The sequence below is a fragment of the Dunckerocampus dactyliophorus genome, chromosome 1 (assembly GCF_027744805.1).
Source record: "Dunckerocampus dactyliophorus isolate RoL2022-P2 chromosome 1, RoL_Ddac_1.1, whole genome shotgun sequence".
Taxonomy (NCBI): Eukaryota; Metazoa; Chordata; class Actinopteri; order Syngnathiformes; family Syngnathidae; genus Dunckerocampus; species Dunckerocampus dactyliophorus.
The window spans coordinates 1,003,026-1,023,665 of record NC_072819.1 but is presented as its reverse complement, the minus strand read 5'-3'; the positions used below and the strand labels follow the sequence as shown (position 1 = coordinate 1,023,665).

The 20,640-nt window shown below is 43.1% G+C and overlaps 1 protein-coding gene across 1 annotated transcript; it reads left to right on the top strand.

Moving 5' to 3' along the window:
• Positions 1–1,474: 1,474 nt before the first annotated feature.
• Positions 1,475–3,968, top strand: LOC129190213 (galactose-specific lectin nattectin-like). Its single transcript, XM_054792712.1, has 6 exons — positions 1,475–1,537; positions 1,651–1,678; positions 1,770–1,855; positions 2,604–2,732; positions 3,111–3,213; positions 3,837–3,968. The coding sequence occupies exons 1-6, from the start codon at positions 1,475–1,477 to the stop codon at positions 3,917–3,919; spliced, it is 492 nt and encodes a 163-aa protein (XP_054648687.1). The 3' UTR covers positions 3,920–3,968.
• Positions 3,969–20,640: the final 16,672 nt, after the last annotated feature.

Genomic DNA, 20,640 nt, shown 5'->3' with positions numbered 1-20,640 from the left:
ATCAAGGACAGCACACATCCACAACACTCATTATTCACACTCCTACCGTCAGGCAGACGCTACAGGAGTTTGAAGTCCAGGACCACAAGGCTGGCAAACAGCTTTTACCCACAGGCCATCAGGCTTCTCAACGAAGCACTCACACACGCCGCACGCAACACACGCACACACTCATAGCACTTTATTTATTTATTTATTTATTTGTTTATTTGTATTAATGTCTCTTCTGTTGTTGTTGCTTAATTTATTGGTATATATGTTTCTTATGTTCTTATTCTTTCTTGTGTTTTCTTTCTTTTCTTGGGAGAATGAACAGAATAAGAATTTCATTGCGTAGTATAACTGATGTTTTACTATGCATATGACAATAAAACTCTTGAATCTTGAATCTTGAATCTTGAATCGATAATTATTTCATGACTACTATTATGTGTGACTGTTTCAATGCAGTATTGTCATTGTGATCACTATCATAGTTCATCATTTCATTACTACTTTTATGTGTGATTGTCATTGACAGCATTGTCATTGTGGTTGTTGATATTGTTTTGTCCTTTGTCCTTATGTCCTTGTTCGTCTTTATAGTTGTCACAGACATTTATTTGCTGATGTCATTCTGTATGTTTCTGTTGTTCTGTTCTTGTTGTCACAATTGTTGTTGTTGCTGCTGTTGTCCTTGTCTCTTGTCTCTTTTTTTTTTGTCCCCCTCTCATCCCCGCGTTTTCTTTTCTCTTCTTCTCGCTCCAAATGTGCTTAATAACAAGCATCAAAGTCAAATAAATTCTGTATAACAGGGGAAGTGTACAATGTATATCACACTTCTCCCTGGCAGAGTAAATCTGTTGAGCACTTGACGGCATTTAGATCTACAATTCGATCTGCTTTAAAGGCTGGACAGGACAGGGGTAAAAAAAAAAAAAGAATGTGAAAGAGAAATAGAATCTGGGTGAAAGGGAAAAAAAGCATCAGCACCACCTGACCCAGACTTCCTTGATTCCAGCTGCCAGAAGTTGGCATTTCTTTAACTAATTAAAGCAAATGACAACAACCTAATGGTCCTAATTAAAGACACATCCTGGCAAATGGTGTGGAAACACCAATCTCTGTGACCTGCGTACTTTCCAACTCTTTGTTTTCATGACGTTAATTTCCCTCACGCCATCACCAGCTTGGATCAGCTGATGCCATTCAGTGTCTACGTATCCGCTGCGTTCAACTGTCAGTCTCTCACAAGCTTTTAGGGGAATTATCCAATGCGTCAGCGCTGGTACGATGTGTCATGTGACATTAATACGAGTGAAACAGTCAACATTCCACGACTGTCCAGCTAGCATATAAAAGGATGGCTTTTTGTTGTCCTCAGCATCCAGCATCAGCGCTGCAAAGGTAACCCAACACACGTTGACATCCCACTTTTCTAACTCCATTTCAGGTGACATCTTTATTTTAACAGTATTTGCCTACCATTGCACAGATGGCACTTGCTCTTCACGTGTTCTTCGTCCTTTGTGGGATCAGTGGAGTGTTGACTGGAGCCGTAAGTCCGAGTCTCACCTGCTGACTTGTAGATAGAAACGTGTATCTCCTGGTGATCGGTGTGTCTCAGGTGGGTGTGCACTCATTTGAACAAGGTGCTTTTCTTCTTCCCAGTGGTCTTGGCGTCGCCATAAGGACAAAGGTTGCCAGCTGTGACTTAATCACACTTTTGCAAGTAAACCGTTTCTTAGTTTATGTTTTTTCTACCAAATGTAAAAAAAAATGTGTTGCAGATGCCTGCTGTCCTGAGGGCTGGACCCAGTTGGATGACCACTGTTACATCTTCCAATATGAAGTCAGGCCTTTTGCAGATGCAGAGGTACAGTATGCAAGAAGTTCACACTGTAGCTGTGATGTAGCTCTAAGACACGGGTGGCCAAACTTTTTCCAGCGAGGGCCACATGCTGAAAAATGAAAGGATGCAAGGGTCACTTTGATATTTCGTAAACCAACACACTGAGATATGATGAGAAGCTCAAGACAAAACTGCATTTCACCTTGGCAATGTATCTGTAATGTAGGTGAAATGCTACTAAAAATGACATTTTTTCCATAATAATACGAGTTTATTCTTGTCAAATTGGGACTTCTGTTCTTCATTCGATTATGACTGATATTTTGACTTTATTCCCGTAAAATTACAGCTGTTTTTTCCACTTCTGCTGATTTTTTTAATTTTCCAGCTATTTCATTTCAGCTTTCCTCTTGTAAAACAATAATGCATTTTTTCTTTATTTCAACATTGTTACTAAAATGACATTTTTCCTCATTTTATAAGTTTATTCTCATAACATTGAAAACAATTTTTTCCTCTGAATATTTTTACTTTACGCTGGTAAAATTTTTGCTGTTGATTTTTTTTTTATAATTTTCCAAATATTTCAACTGCTTTTCTCCTGATATTTTGACTTTATTCCCATGTTATAAATTTTGCGGCAACCTAAGTTTCCAAAACTGGCCCCCGGCCCGCACTTTGGACACCCCTGCTCTAAGCCATTTCACTGCTATGAGATCAGTGATCCATCCGTTTGTGTTCATGTTTGTTTTCAACTTGTTTCTCCCATTAGCGTGTTTGCAAAATTCTTGGTGGGAATCTGGCCTCCATCCACAACTACCTGGAAAATGTGGCTGTTGCAGGACTGATTAAAGACGGAGGCGCCGACTTTGCCTGGATTGGCCTCCATGATGCGATTGAGGTGAAGCATTTACTCCGAGCAAGGTTTCTTGTGCTCGGTAGGAGTAATTCTAAATCTTTTCATCACCTTAAAGGAAAGAGGTGTAGAAGTGACATTTGTTACGTATCCACAGGGAGAACTTCAGTTAACGTTTACAAAGAAATCAACTTTTCTGTCTGGATATAATATATGTAATAGTTTTACAGACCACCTGACGTTGGACGTCGTCCAAACTCCTACATCACCATCTAGTATGACCTCAAACATCAGCACGTGCTTCATGACGATACGGGAGCATGTCAATGATGTTTAAACATCATCAAGATGTACCGTGTTAGGTTGTGTTGTTAGGGTGTTATCCTTAGGAGTGACTCATTCAAATGTGACTTTGTCTTCCAGAAAGGACACTATTTTTGGACTGACGGCAAAGACTTTGATTTCGATAACTTTGCCCTCGGCAAGCCTGACGGCACCGGTGCCTGTGTTGAGCTTTATGCACCTGGTATGAGTATAATCCTCGAATTCAACTCACTGAATGATTTAGTACGTTTACATGCAGCCAAATAATCCTATCATAACCGGAATTTTGCAATAAACCGGTTGTAAACACCAATAATCCTTTTGAAAAACTGGAATATGCTAATATTAGCCCTGGGTTACTCCTTTTCCAAGCTGACTATTGGGTCATGTATACACCTGTCGGGATATCACGATGGAAAGAACATTCATTGGTGTTGTGCACATGTTCTATTGGAAAGGAATCTTGTGTCTTTGGCAGGAACTACTTGTAAACATGGCCACTCGAAAAAAAACCCACTTTTGGAGCGAGGAGGAAACAATCCACCTCGTTAGTGTGGTGAAAGACAGGAACCTGATGTCTTTTATAGATGGTAGAAAGTACCGCCATAGCCAAATCTATCAGATGGTGAGCGAGAAGTTACGCCAAGCACACCTTCATCCAAAGTGCCCGGGGGGCTCTGGTGGAAACGGGTAGCATGGTAAAAGGGTTATTCCGAATGGTTCAGAAACTGGAATATTGACCTTGACCCGAATACTGACTGCATGTAAACGTAGCGACTGAATGTGGTATCATCATTCAATAAAACTTGTTTTCTTTCCTCACAGATCAAACATTTTTCGATGAGGACTGCACCGTATACCACCCCTATGTTTGCGCCAGAGATACCTACTACTGTGGCAGCCACTAGTCAGACCTCTTAGCGTCATCTTCTACAACAACATCTTTCACTAAATCACTCAGACGATATCAAACCTTACTGGTGTCTTGTATCTCTGGGTTTACTATCAAGTGTTCTTTTCATCTTCTACACTGGTACGGTCAGTCAAACACTGTTGAAATGTTAAAAATCATCTCTCTACTAAATAAAGGAACCTGTCTGCATCAAAAATGTATTTTATTCTAGTATTCCCTTCTTTTGATCAGTCAAAGAAATAACACTATACAGTGGGGGATATACTGTAGCTGCACACTACAAGTACCCTCTACTAGTGTAGAATGCTCTACCAGATTTAACCGTACCCTCTGTCATCATTGCATATTTTATCTTGTCTGTACATTTGGTCCTCGGTTTACGGTGCTCCCAGTTTCCTGCTTACATACACGTCCTGTAACAAGGTCACTACGCAAGTATGGAATTTGATTGTATGAATTTCCAGCTCTGGAAAACCATGGAGAGTTGAAACTATATTCATGTTTCCAAGACTGTTACCACTGTTCTGTTTTCTAAAAGATCAAATAAACATAGAAAACTTGGGGAAGCTTGTCAAGCTCAATGGCCAGCCTCTGCTCTTATCCTCCTCCAACCTTTTGTATGAGCTACATTACCTAGCAACAGGACACAACACTAAAAATGTTCAGCATGTTAGTACATAGAATCAAATGATGGAACGAACTGAGCCAAAAACTCTGACAATGCACTAAGATGAGCAAATTCTAGAAACAATACAAGCAGTTGATGTTTGCAAAGTACAAGGAAGAAGAGTCCAGAACCATACAATACAAGTACATACAATACTACAGTATGTCTGATCACTACTACACTCACTACTAACTCTTCCTTCTTGTCACTTATTCGTCTTCTTTGTCTCCTATTGTAATGAAGTGCTTTGAAAGGATAGTCATGGCCCACATCAAAAAGATCATCCCAGCCACTGTGGACCCTCTACAGTTTGCATACCGCCAGAACCGGTCCACTGATGATGCAGTCAACACTGCCATCCACACAGCCCTTTCGCACCTACAGGGCCAGGACACATATGTCAGAATGCTATTTTTAGACTATAGCTCTGCTTTTAATACAGTCAGCCCCCACAAACTCACAGATAAGCTCCTCACACTTGGCCTGTCTCCCTCCCTCTGTAACTGGGTGTTTAACTTTCTAACAGGCAGGCCCCAGTCAGTCAGAGTCCACAATCGCACATCCAGCTCAAGAATTGTGAGCACTGGGACCCCACAGGGGTGTGTGCTGAGTCCGCTCCTCTACACGCTCTTCACCTACGATTGCGTGGCCTCCCACAACAACACCTGCATCATTAAATTTGCGGATGACACTACAGTCATCGGACTGATCACTGGTGGTGTTGAAACATTATACAGAAGAGAGGTGGCAGACCTCATAGCTTGGTGTCGTGATAACAATCTCCTTCTCAATGCAGATAAGACTAAAGAGATGATCATCGACCCAAGAACAAGGGAAAAGGAGCCCCATGCGGCGGGGCATACTGTCACGCTTTGCTTGTCGCTCTGCTGGCGCCTGTCTGTCACTTGTCTGCAGTGCACCCCAGCCGGTGAAGGCGGAGACACCGGAGCACACCTGCAGGCAATTACACCCGTGGACTCTTAAGCAAGGCAGCAGCAGCACTCCAGTGCCAGATTGTACTCCCTGACTACCTGTTCCTTGCTACCGCTCAGTCCGGCTCCTTTACCCTTTGCCCTGCTTTCTGGCTCTGTGTGCTATCAGTATCTTGTAAGCTCCTCGCTTACAAGGTTAGCTTCCTGTTTGGAAGCTAGCTTCCTTAGCTTCCTTGTCAAGTTTTTTACTGTCAGCCTTTTGTTGTCAGTGTTTTTTGTTAGTTCTACCCGTTGTGGATTTTTTGTGTTGTACTTTCCCCTTGTGGACACCTTTTGTTGGATTAAATCTTTTGTTCACCAGTTTTGCCTTCCGTTTTCTGCGTTGGGATCCAGACCCTTTGCCGTGGCTCACGCCACTCATAACAGACATGTGAGCTCTGTGTCTTGCAAACCTAATCCCTAGAATTATTTCACTGACAACCTGATGTTTGTTGTAACTAATATTCATGGATTGAATGTGGTTATAAAATAAAATGAAGAAGTATTGAAGCGCTGCGTTGTGTTTTTCATGTGTCTTTTACTGGGGATTCTATACGCTGGTGCGTAATGGGGTTTAAAATAAATGACAAATGATATCCGCCAGTGTCACGTCAAAAAGCAACACTTTCCACAAACGTTTTAAGTCAATCACGGCGTGATGTTTTCATACAATGATCGATAAATATTTACTGGCTCGCATTGCATGTTTATTTCTAACATATGATTTCACTTCACCACTTAAAATATGCGTCGTCTTTTTACCATGTCTCCAAAAACTGCGTACGCCAGCTATAAAGGGTGAGTATTCTCACGTCAAGTTGTGTTTTTATAGGTACCATACGGCGTGGAAAACACTGCATGTTTCTTTTCGACCCTGTTTCGTTCTCAATAGGATTCATGTCAGGACTTGGACTAGGCCACTCAAAGTCTTCATCCATTCAGAGGTGGACTTGCTGGTGTGTTTTGGATCATTATCCTGCTGCAGAACCCAAGTTGCTTTCAGCTTGAGGTCACCGACAGATGGCCGGACATTCTCATGCTTTTTGCCCAGTGTCTTTCTTATGGTGGAGTCATGAACACTGACCTTAACTGAGGCAAGTGAGGCCTGCAGTTCTTTGGATGTTGTTGTGGGGTCTTTTGTGACCTCTCGGATGAGTCGTCGCTGCATAATGGCTGGATAATGGCTGTCACTGTGGTTGGCTGGAGTCCCAAAGCTTTAGAAATGGCCCTATAACCTTTTCCACACTGATAGATCTCCATTAATTTCACTTAAGTTTTTTAACGGGGGGGGGGGAGCAATCACTTTTTCACACAGGGCCATGTAGTTTGGGATTTTTTTTCTCCCTTCATAATAAAAAGTTTCATTTAAAACTGCATTTTGGGTTCAGTTGTGGTGTCATTGACTAATATATTAATATTTAGTTTGTTTGATGATCTGAAACATTAAAGTGTGACAAACATGCAAAAAAATAAGAAATCAGGAAGGGGGCCAACCACTGCATATTTTTTCTTTAAAAAGTGAAACAAGAAGTTAAAAATGAAGTGAGTCCAGTTGCTGTGATTCAACGTTGAGTAGGTAAGTTTAATAATATTTTTTTCTGTAGACCACCCCTCTGCCAAGGCCAACAGGGCCAACAGGTCGAAACAGTCAGCATGGCCAGCATGACCATCTCCAGAGTAATGTCAAGGGTCTGAGAGATGAAATCAATAAAGTCCAGGATTGACATGAAGAATGTGAAAGAGAAATAGAATCTGGGTGAAAGGGAAAAAAAGCATCAGCACCACCTGACCCCGACTTCCTTGATTCCAGCTGCCAGAAGTTGGCATTTCTTCGTCCTTTGTGGGATCAGTGGAGTGTTGACTGGAGCCGTAAGTCCGAGTCTCACCTGCTGACTTGTAGATAGAAACGTGTATCTCCTGGTGATCGGTGTGTCTCAGGTGGGTGTGCACTCATTTGAACAAGGTGCTTTTCTTCTTCCCAGTGGTCTTGGCGTCGCCATAAGGACAAAGGTTGCCAGCTGTGACTTAATCACACTTTTGCAAGTAAACCGTTTCTTAGTTTATGTTTTTTCTACCAAATGTAAAAAAAAATGTGTTGCAGATGCCTGCTGTCCTGAGGGCTGGACCCAGTTGGATGACCACTGTTACATCTTCCAATATGAAGTCAGGCCTTTTGCAGATGCAGAGGTACAGTATGCAAGAAGTTCACACTGTAGCTGTGACGTACAGTCGTACATGGAATTTCAAACATGAATTATTCAATCATGCTGTTTCGTGGTCGAACACGGCTTATCATTCATCAAAAATATGCATAATGAAGCAACTCTTATGTATGCTCTGCCTAAATTGAGCATTGTCAAGCACAGAAAGTGGCTCAATGAACTAAAATACAAAATACAAGGAATTAAGAAGCAGTATTAGAAACTGTGAATGTAGTGTTTTACATTGGTCACTAGGTGTCAGTATTGTTCGGTGAGGCACACAAGCACCAGACTTGATCGGCACAACAATACCAACAACAACACGGGCTACCATTGTGGCCGTAATCCAGTTATAACTCCACTCCGATCCCCCTATGTCACTTCCTGTACACACGTACGTACCAGACTTATTTATGATTGTCTACTATAATAGGTAACACAAATGTAAAGCTGACGATATGGGTGTTACTTCATGCCTTATGTTAAAACTCGTATCTACAAGATTGTTAACAGGTTTCTATGCCGTAACTACAAAAGTATTTCATTTGTGAATATGTAATCCTACTTCACTACCAATTAACCGCAATAAACGAGGGATTACTTTAGCCTGACTACTGATCAACATGTTTGTGTTCATGTTTATTTTCAACCTGTTTCTCCCATTAGAGCGTTTGCAAAATTCTTGGTGGGAATCTGGTGTCCATCCACAGTTGGATGGAAATTCAGGTGGTTGGAGGACTGATGAAACACGGGGGTGCCAACTTTTCCTGGATTGGACTGATGGTTCATGATGCCATTAAAGTGAAACATTTATTTGTAGCAAAGTTGCCTAGTGCTCAGAAGTATTTATTGGACAACAAGAAAATGAATGAATGTGTCCTCCAGACTACAACTTTTCATCTACTTACAAGAAAGGAGGTGCAGCCATCCTTCGCTACATTGCATTTTGAACATTGCTCCCTCACTCTATTGTGTTTTTTCCCCAATTAATGAATAACTGATTGCTTAAGACAAAAACTATTAAAATACAAGGTACAGTATATGTAGTATTCTGGCCACTAGGTGTCAGAAGTGACACAAAACATTGATGAGACATGACATGACATCACATGACTGCCACACTGCATGTCATCAGCCATGACATGTCTGACATGGTACAGTGAAAAAAGTCTCCTCCTATTCTGTGTGGCAGTGGTAAGATTTAGGCTTCTTACTTTCTGTCTCAGGCCAACAAGTTAGCTTGCTAGCACGCTTTGCAGCCGTATAGGAGTGACTCATTTAAATGTGACTTTGTCTTCCAGACAGGATACTATATTTGGACTGATGGCACAGACTTTGATTTTGACGTCTTTGCTACTGAAGAGCCTAATGCCTCTGGTGCCTGTGTTGCTCTTTATGCACCTGGTATAAGTAGAATTCTCCAATGAATGACTGAATGTGGTATCGTATTTCATTAAAACCTGTTTTTTTTTCCTCACAGATCAAACATTTTTTGATGAGGACTGCGCCCAACACCAGCCTGATGTTTGCATTCGAGATACGTACTACTGTGGCTGCCACTAGTCAAGACGTCTTGGCATCATCTTCTGTAACGACGTCTTCCATTCATCACCATGACTCGACTCAGGACAATATCAAACTTTAGTGGTGTTTCTGTATCCCTGGGTTGACTGTCAAGTGTTCTTTATTTCTTCTACGTCGGTCAGATGTCACTGCCAACAGTCAGTCAAACACATTTGAACCTCTCTACTCTACTAAATAAAGGAACGGTCTGCATCAAAAATGTGTCTTATTTTAGTTTTTCCATCCTCAGCTTTCATTTTCTAACTTAAGGAGTACTGTATATTGATCAGTCAAAGATAGAACTTTTTGCCCGTGTCGTTGCCACAACTCTAAAACATCACCCTTGTTGTTGAAGATTGGCACCAATACACTGTCCCTCCATTCCTCTGGCATCCTTTCAGTGAATAAGCTTGCTAAAAATGCCACTTCTGTCTCACCTAAACCCTTCCATACCTCCACAGGTACTGTATATCATGAGGCCACCTGTCTTACCGTTAATCATCGTCCTTACAGCCTCAACTTCCTGACTGAACTTCCTCATTTACAGTCACAACTTTCACCCTTCTCTCTCTCTCTCTCTCGCTCACATTTTCTACATTCATCAGTTTTCGAAGTATTCCTTCCATCTTGGCCTCACACCATCCTGATCACTTACCCATCTCCATCGTGATCACCCTAACCTCCAGTCATGATCTCTCTGCCTTGCCTGTCTAGTCTCCCGTACAACGCATCAAAGGCCTCTCCTTGAGCTTTGCCAGCGCAGTCTTCGCCCTACGTCTCATATCTTTATCCTCATGCCTACTTTCCTCATCCCGCTTGTTCTGTCCCAGTTCTTCTTTGCCCGACTTTTTCCAGCTCTCCATTCTTGGACCTCTTTGTTCGATCACAAAGTCTCCTCATCATTTTCCTTTGTCGAGATGACACACCTAACGCATTCTTTTCTGTTTCCCTGGTTACTTTTGCTGTGTTTACACAATCATTTGGCAGATCCTCACTACCACCAAGACTCACAACCTAATTATCCTAATTAATGACGCACCCAGGTAAATGTTCCATCAATCTCTGTGGCCGGTTTAAATTGTCACGTATTTGTTTTGTTACCTTAACTTCCCTTACACCTTTCACCAGCTTGGATCATCTGATGCCAATTCCCTTCCAGTGTCCCAGTGCTTACGTGACCGCCATCCATCCATCCATCCATCCAACCATTTTTTTTCACTTGTCCGGACTGCAGGGGCAGCAGTCTCAGTAAGGAAGCCTCAGACTTCCCGGTGCATAGCGACTTCTTCCAGCTCCAGTGGGGGGACATTGAAACATTCCCAGGCCAACTGTGAGACAATCCCTCCAGTGTGTCCTAGGCCTGCCCCAGAGACTCCTCCCAGCTGTGCATGCCCGGAGCACTTCACCTGGGAGGCGTCCAAGAATAGAATAGAATGCCTTTTATTGTCACACATGTACAATAAGATTTAAGGAGGCGTCTGGACAAGATGCCCGAGCCATCTCAACCGGCTCCTCTGCAAAGTAGAAGATGTTCTATTCTGAGCTCCTCCCAAGTGGCCGAGGTCCTCGCCCTATCTCTTAGGGTAATTCCAGCCACCCTACAAAGGAAACTGATTTCAGCTGCTTGTCTTGCCAATCTCGTTTCTTCGGTCATGACCAAAAGCTCATGACCATAGGTGAGGGTGGGAACACAGATCGAGCGGTAAATTGAAAGCTTTGCCTCCTGGCTCATTACTACAGATGCAGCTCTGATCCGTCTGTCAATGTCACGCTCCAGCCTTCCCTCACTCGTGAACAAGACCCCAAGATACTTAATCTCCTTTACCTGGGGCAAGACCTACCTCTTTTCTGAGAACCATGGCCTCGGATTTGGACGTGCTGAGTTTCATCCCAGAAGTTTCACACTCAGCTGTGAACCACCCCACTAAACGCCAAAGGTCACAGCCTGACGAGGCCATCAGGACCACATCATCTGCGAACAGCAGAAATGAGATTTCAAGTCCCCCAAACTGACCTTCTCAGTGCCTTAGCCGCATCTAAAAAGAACTGACAAAGGCCAATGTTCACAAGGAACAGGTTCAACTTACTATCGGCAATGCGAACCAGGCTCCTGCTATGGTTGTACAAGGACCAAATAGCAAGGGACATGGTTGAATCCCTTTCCAAGTCCACAAAACATATGTGGACCAGTTGGGCAAACTCCCATGCACCCTCTAGTACCCTTGAAAAGGTGTCGAGCTGGTCCAGTGTTCCACAACCAGGACAAAAACCACATTGCACCTTTGTAGCTGAGGTTTGACTACCGGTCGTACCCTTCTCTCCAGCACTCTACCAAACTTTCCCAGGGTGGCTCAGAAGTGTGATCCCCCCGGAGTTGGAACACACCCTCCAGTCACCCAGCCTGGTCTGCCAGTCCAGAAGTACTGTTCCCGACTTCCACGCAGTGTTGAAGAGACCTGTCAACCAAGACAGTCCCACAACATACAGGACCTTCAGGGCAAAACTAATTTATCCCCTGAGCTTTGCCACTGACGAGTTTTTGACAACCTCAGATACCTCAGCCAAGGTGATGGACATGTCCGTGTTTGTGTCCTCAGACTCTGCTTTTTCTACGGAAGGTATGTCAGTGGGACTGAGAAGGGCCTCGAAGTATTCTCTCCGCTGCCCAACTACTGTATATCTTCAGTTGAGGTCAGTAGGCCTCCACCCCCACAGTAAACAGTGTGGATCGGGCACTGCTTCCCCTTTCTGAGGTGTTTGACGATTTGTCAGAACTTCTTTGAAGCTTCTTTGTGCTTCACCAAGCTCCTCAAACACCCAAGTTTTTGCCTCGACTACCGGCCAAGGCACATGTCGCTTGGCCTGCTGGTACATGTCAGCTGATTCAGGAGTCCCACACGTAGGCATGGACCGGTATGAGATTCTGACAGTAATGATAACCTTTTGCAAAAATATCATGGTTTTTAAAATAAATAATAATTAAATTAAAATTCATTTCTCAATGCAGTCTGCTGTGGCTATTCCAGCAGTCTGTTTGTGTTACCTGTTCCTCTTACACCTTTCACCACCAGCTTGAAACAGGTGACTCCAGTTCCGAGTCAGCGCCCAATTGTCAATGTGAACTCTGCATTCATTTGTTTGAAATCAAATCAGGCCCACAGAAGCTTTTCGACAATTATCCAACGAGTCACTGCAAATATGATGTGTCATGTTACATTGTATTGAGTGATACAGCCAACATTCCAGGACTGTCAAGCTAGCATATAAAAGGATGGCTCTTTGTTGTCCTCGGCATCCAGCATCACCACTGCAAAGGTAACATGACAACTTTACATCCTGCTTTTCTAACTCCATTAACATTACAGTATTTGTCTATCATTGTACAGATGGCACTTGCTCTCCGTGTGCTCTTCCTCCTTTGTGGGATCAGTGGACTGTTGACTGGAGCTGTAAGTCCAAGTCTCACCTGCTGACTTGTAGATAGAAATGTGTCGCTTCTCAGTCATTCATGTCATGACAGAATCAAGGCAACTGGACTTTACCTTTACTCCAAAAGGGTTCTACATGTTGGATGCCGTATTTATGTATCTGGCGGTGCGTTCCCTGGTGGGTGGTCACACATGAGTCCTTTGTTGCCAGGTGTGACTGGTGATTGGTGATTGATCCTTGGTGATCCCCCCCATGATGCGAGACATTATTCTGTGGAGAGATGTTAGGATGTTGTAAGATAATACCTTTCTAGTTTGACAGAGACAGCTTCCTTCACTCCGCTTTCAAACCATCTCTGTCCAAGAGTCTGTACCAGAGGAGGCTACACTTTCATGTTGTAAAATGTACCTTGGAATTCCGGTTGCCTTGATCCAAGTCTTGCATGTGAAATAAAGAAAGCTTTGAAATTGCAAGTCAAGTGTTCAGAGGACTGATTTGAACAAAGTGTTTTTCTTCTTCACAGTGGTCCCATTGGTCTGAGTCTTACTATGATGGTTGGTAGCTGTGACTTAATGACACTTTTTCAAATTAACAATTTTCTTAGTTTGTGTTTTTTTCTACATAAAATAATAATTGTGTTGCAGCTGGTTGCTGTCCTGAGGGCTGGATTCAGTTGGATCATCATTGTTACATATTCAAACATGAGGCCAAGCCTTTTGAAGACGCAAAGGTATACAGGAAGCTCAGAAAGGGGTTGTGACGTAGCTCTAAAACAACTGACTGTTGTCAATATTAGTGAGCCACCTGTTTCATATCATATTTATCTTCACTCTGTTTCTCCTGTTAGTATGTCTGCCAAGAACATGGTGGGCATTTGGTCTCCATCCACAGTTACCTGGAACATCTGGTCGTTGTCGGACTGATTGAGCAGGGGCCTGCAGAGTTTGCCTGGATTGGACTCCATGATTCTGCTGAGGTGAAACATTTATCAGTAGCAATGCTGTCTCGTGCTCAGTAGAAGTATTTTTTGGGGTAAAAGAAGATGTCGTCTAGACGACATCTTCACATCAATGTAAAGGAGGAGGAACATTTCCTCTACATTTGTTACGTATCCACTGGGAGAACTTCAGTTAGATTTTTGTAAAGAAATCAACTTTTCTAATTTTAATTAGGAGTGCTCTGCTCAGGGTTTTACACTCCCGATTCCAACCGATCATCCATGAGTGAGATCAGCTGATCACTGCAGATACCGATCACATGGATTCGGTATATATTTTTCATTTCTGATGAGTGGTATTGGCCAAGGGTGCCGTATAGGGGGGAAAAGTTGATAACAAAAAAGCTATTACTAAATCACACTGGGTCACCTCTTTTTATTTGTTTTTCATGGGCCCCGGAATTCCTGGTGGCACCCCTGCTAAAGAACCATCAAATTAGATACGCGCATTTGGCTTTTTCAAAAGAACATATCACTTGTGAGGATGAGACACCCTTTCTAAAGAGATTTTCGATGTTTGTCGGGTCTTCCAGGTAGCACATAGCAGGGCTCCAGGGGGTTTTCCACCGCTGAGAAAGGTTATTTGTCTAGTCCGATCAATTCAATTATTGTTCATGTTAATTGGTCAGCCTTCTGTTGCCCAGCTTTTTACTGTTGCTGCACCGTGAGCCTCAAAACTTACCACACACAGTCAAGCGGTTGTTCTTCAAATTCCACCTTAAATTAAAACTTTTTAATATGCTGCCCCCACAAGATATTTTTCATGTCCCAGGATGCAAACTTTACATCACTGTCACAAATCGCATGTAAGTTCCACACAGCAGCCATGTTTGGTTTGCCTCCGCATGCCTGCGCAGTGTGAAGGAAAGGGGGGGACACAACATTGTATAGAGGGGACTCTACAGGCTGCACGTTGCAACCATACGTGTCACAGGTGTTTGGCACTGATCGGCATATGCCAACCACGGAAATCGTCCGACACTGAACGGTGAGCGGTCGATCAAAGTATCCCTAACTGTGATATTTCTAACGACCACCCCCACTCTCTTATTTCTTATTTCTTATCACTTATTTCATGATGCACTTGTACCTTGTTAATAATGTCTGAACATCAAGGTACGTGATGTTGTGTTGTTTTCTTAGCTTGTGAACTTTTTAAAATGTGGTTTTGGCTTCTAGGATGGAGACTTTCAGTGGACTGATGACACCAACTTTGATTTTGATAAGTTTGCCTATGGACAGCCTGGTGATGACGGTGCCTGTGTGGTGATTTATGCAGCAGGTGAAAGTAGAATCCGTGAAGCCAGTTTACTTAAGATTGAGTGTAAAGTCATTCTTAAAAGTGTTTTTTTTTTTAGGTGAATGGTTTGTTAAGCCCTGCACCATCGAGAAGCCATACGTTTGCATCAGTGATACGCGCTGCTGTGCCAGGCCCGTAAAAGCCATCTCTTAACTTCTGAAACAAAGTCATTCTCTAATCACAGCGACTCTGCTCTTTCACTATAAAACGTTTGTGGTGTCTTTGTGTCTCTGGGTTTACTCTCAAGTTTTCTTTTCTTTAACATTGTTCGGTTGTCAACTGTAAGTGAAACGCCATTGAAACCTCGCTCTACTCAATAAAGGAACCTGTCTGCATCACAACTGGCCCTTATTTTACTATTTCCTTTTTTAACTTGTGTATTGGTCAGTGCAGGTGTGTGAGAATATCTGACTATTTGACAATTCCGTTCCTTCAGAGGCTGATTCGACTCTCAATCTCACAGTTGAACTGTATGAAAATGTCATGTGATCACGATGTTACCATTCTGACCACATGGGGGTGCCCATGGCTGCTGATGTGCATGCATTTTTACATAGAATGTTTTTGTTTTTTGTTCTAAATAGCCAATTTCCATCCAAATTCAGCCTCATTTGTGTTAATAAAGAATTGAAAAGGACATGTGTCTTTAACAGAAGACCTATGCTTACACAAGGTGGCGGCACATACACACAGCAAAGCTCAGCATCTCTTCTAGATCTGCAGTGTTGTAGTTTATCATTTTGCTCATATCGGTGTTGTTTGCCATCTTACACTCAACAAGAGCTTTTGGATATTGGATTTTGCACCACCATCAACTCGCGCCTGAAATCTCCAGAGTACCAGAGTCCACACACACCACCCAGCCGGGCGGCGTCGAGAATATAGTCAAGGGCGAGGAAGGCGCAGAGGAATACGAGCTAAGCTCAAGCTAACACCGCACAGACTGTCCTCACCGAGCATTTTCCTCACTAATGCGTGGTCTTTAGTGCATAAAATGGCCGACTTACGACTCCACATCACACACAGAGAGAGACGTTTTGGCTGCAGTGTCATAATGTTCGGCGAGACATGGCTAAACAGCAGAGTCAAGCCAAGCACATTGGTCTCATAGAACAACAGCTGAAACCAACAAGGCCAAAAGACGCCTTCTGTGTCACTAACTAAATAAATAAAGGTACTGTTGTTGCACACTTACCATGTTCGTTTATCTGAGTGTTTAGCCTTTTTCTTTGAGAGAGGAAAAAAAAATCTAACTAATCAGATTCGACTATGAACACTTAGTTAAAGACAGCCCTGTTGATCAATCAAAGAACAAACAAAAGTACGCAGTGGGGGAAATAATGAACACAATACAAGTGCCCTCTAATAGTGTATAATGTGCTACCATCTTTAACCTTACCCTGTAACATCACTGTATCTACGAAGAGTATCTACAAAGTCTCACATTTGCATATTCCAGTCGTCCCTCGCCACTTCACACTTTCATGACTTCACTCTATTACGGTTTTTCAAAATATATCAATAAGTCAGCGCTGTCTCGTGGTTGACAATTCCTATTATTAGTGTAAAAAAAAAATTAGATTTAAGTAAATTGTATGTATTTCTGGCCAAAATCAAGTGTTTTCAAGCATAAAAATGGCAAAATCAATGAAAATACAAATATAAAGGCATTCAGAAGATGCATTAAAATGTTTTTGATCTGTAGTATTCTACACGAGTCACATTGATGAGACACTAGCCACTGTAGCAAGTACTTGATGTGACTCTCCCAATGCTAACATGTGGGAGTCTTTGTTATTTATTATTTATGTCTGAAATGGCTTAGTGTCTGTCTCTATTGTCTGCTCTGGTGGAAACGGGTGGCATGGATATGGATGGCACAGCTCCGCCGTACCGGTGTTGTTGTTGTGTTTGGGTACAGGAAGAAGAAGTGGAAATGACGCGCATTGCGTCATGACATTTACCGAGCGTCGAGACATTGTCCATGCGGGGGTTTTTTTGTGGGTTTTTTTCCTTGTCACGCATGTAAACGGGTTATTTCGAATGTTCCAGAAACTGAAATATTGACCTTAACCTGAGTATTGACTGCATGTAAACGTTGCGACTGTTCCATCTCCCACTATGAAGTCAGGACTTCTGCGGATGAGGAGGTATTCACACAGTAGTTGTCATGTACCTCTAAAGCCCCACGTCCACTGCTGACGAACCAGCCATCCATCTGTTTGTTTTGAGGTTTATTTTCACTCTCCTTTTACCATTAGAGCGCTTGCAACGTTCTTCGTGGGAATCTGGTCTCCATCGACAGATACCGAGAAGGACTGATTAAAGATGCGGGTGCAACTTTGCCTGGATTGGACTCCATGACGCCATTGAGGTGAAACACTTACTTGTAGCAAAGTTGTCTTGCTACTGTCTCATCAAATTACAAGAAGGGAGGTGTAGAGTGTCATTAGCTTAGCAGGAGAACAGTGCCCTGGAAAACATCCTGTGGCTCCACCTAGGGGTTGGCATTTGTTACAGCCACTGGAAGGACTTCAGTTAGTTTGTAAATTGGAATATTTGGGGTGGGGGTGGGCGGGAGTTGGCGCTTCCGGTGCGGGCGGGCTTCTTTCCGGTTGTGGAGGCGTCTCTGCGCCTGCCGGTTTGTGGCCCCCGGTACTCGTCTGCCTTTGTGGGGTGTGATCTCTCGCTGGTCTCAGGGGTTGGCAGTCCTACGGCCTGCCAGCGCCCTGTCCTTGGCTGGGATTACCTCTCTTCGGCCCCTTGCTGGTCTTCCCGGGGGGGAGGGCTCTCTGGGCTGGCTCTTGGGGCACTGATCTTTGTGCTGCCTGCCCCTGTGGGCCTGGTGGCCTTCTGGCGGCGGGGACTCGGCCTGGCTATTTGGGGCGGGGCTCTCTGGGAGGTGGAAGGCGGCCCCTTTCCTTTCATGCATTCTCAGTGACAATTACACGCCCACACATTCTTGCACCTTTATATATATGAAGTCTTCCCCACATACAGAGATACCTGTACATATGCACACTCACAGTACATACGTACTTCCCCACATTACTCACTGAGTTATCCAGGGTGTTATTATGTTGTTTCTTTTATTACAGCGACGGTGATATCAGCACTATGTCTGTAGTTTTTTTTACAATGATGTGCATTACAGTAATTATCATTCTCTTCACTATCATAGTTCATCATTTCATTACTACTATTATGTGTGACTGTTTCAATGCAGTATTGTCATTGTGATCACTATCATAGTTCATCATTTTATGACTACTATTATGTGTGACTGTTTGTACTTTATTTATTTATCCCACAGCGGGGACATTTACTTGTTACAGCAGCAAGCAAGCAAGACAAGTAAAGAGAACAGTGTAAAGAAAGCATAGTGACTACAACATGGTTCAGGTGGTGCGGTCGGTATGAAGGACCTGCGGAACCTCTCCTTCTTACACCGTGGGTGTAACAGTCTGCTGCTGAAGGAGCTGCTAAGGGAACCCACAGTGTCATGTAGCGGGTGAGAGGTGTTGTCCATGATGGATGTCAGCTTAGCCAACATCCTTCTCTCCCCCACTTCCTCCACGGAGTCCAGAGGACCGTCCAGGACAGTTTCAATGCAGTATTATCATTGTGATTACTGTCATAGTTCATCATTTCATGACTGCTATTATGTGTGATTGTCATTGACAGCATTGTCATTGTGGTTGTTGTCACAGACATTTATTTGCTGATGTTGTTCTGTATGTTTCTGTTGTTCTGTTCTTGTTGTCACAATTGTTGTTGTTGCTGCTGTTGTCCTTGTCTCTTGTATCTCTTTTTTTTTTGTCCCCCTCTCATCCCCTCTTATTTATTACCTTATTTTATATTGGAATGTTACTCTACTATGTTTATGCTAACGTTTTCTTATATTTTCCCACCATATTTGGTGGACTTAGAATATTTTGAAGTGCCAAAGGGGTGAGATTGGGAAGATCTTAGAACGGATTTGGCTATTTTCATCTATTTTACACTTCGTATAACATAAAAACCCTATAACATAAACGTTCTTGGAACTGATTATTTACGTTGTAGGGGCGTCTACTGTATACTGCATAATACCATGGGGGGAGCAGCATCACAGCAGCTGACATGAAGAGGCTGGACAAATTGATAAAGAAGGCCAGCTCTGTCTTGGGATGTGGTGGAGGAGCTGGGCAAGAGCAGGATGACAGCTGAGCTGTCCTCCATAATGGACAAAAACTCCCACCCCCTTCACCACACACTCACTGCACTCAGGAGCTCCATTAGTGACAGGATGATGCATCCAAAGTGTGTGAAGGAGATGTCTTTCCTTCCTGCAGCTGATCAGACTCCATAACAAACACTGCTCAAAAAATCCTGTACAATAACTGTGCGATTAACCGTGCAATAAACCAGTGGTTTGGTCAACATGTGCAGAGATGTAAATAGTCTAAGTTCTTGATTTTGCCCTTTATCTGATTTTGTGCTTTTGTACATTCACTGCTTGTGGAACTAATAAAGGCATATCTTATTTTATCTGCCCGCCTCTCAAGATTTAAGATTCAAGATTCAAGAGTTTTATTGTCATATGCAATGTAAAACAGGCAGTTATACTATGCAATGAAATTCTTATTCTGTTCATTCTCCCAAGAAAAGAAAGAAAACACTAGAATAAGAATAAGAACATCAGAAACATAAATACCAATAAATTAAGCAACAACAACAGAAGAGACATTAATACAGATAAATAATACAAATAAATAAATAAAGTGCTATGAGTGTGTGCGTGTGTTGCGTGCGGCGTGTGTGAGTGCTTCGTTGAGAAGCCTGATGGCCTGTGGGTAAAAGCTGTTTGCCAGCCTTGTGGTCCTGGACTTCAAACTCCTGTAGCGTCTGCCTGACGGTAGGAGTGTGAATAATGAGTGTTGTGGATGTGTGCTGTCCTTGATGAGGTTGTGTGTTCTTCGTAGGACTCTAGTTTTATAAATGTCTTGCAGTGAGGGGAGGGCTGCCCCAACAATGTTCTGTGAGGTCTTGATCACCCGCTGGAGTGCCTTCCTATCACGTGTTGTACAGTTACCGTACCAAACAGTCATGGAGGCGGTAAGGACACTTTCCATAGTGCATCTGTAGAAGCAACTCAGGATTGTGGTGGACATGCCAAATTTCCTTAGTCTTCTCAGGAAGTACAGTCTCCTTTGGGACTTCTTCAGAATTTGTTGGGTGTTGTGAGACCAGGTGAGGTCCTTGCTGATGTGTGTGCCAAGGAACTTGAAGGTTTTCACCCTCTCCACCTCAGTCTCATCAATAAACAGGGGTCTATGCGGCTCCTTTTCCCTTGTTCTTGGGTCGATGATCATCTCTTTAGTCTTATCTGTATTGCGAAGGAGATTGTTATCACGACGTTTCAACACCACCAGTGATCAGTCCGATGACTGTAGTGTCATCCGCAAATTTAATGATGCTGGTGTTGTTCTGGGAGGCCACGCAATCGTAGGTGAAGAGCGTGTAGAGGAGCGGACTCAGCACACACCCCTGTGGGGTCCCAGTGCTCACAATTCTTGAGCTGGATGTGCGATTGTGGACTCTGACTG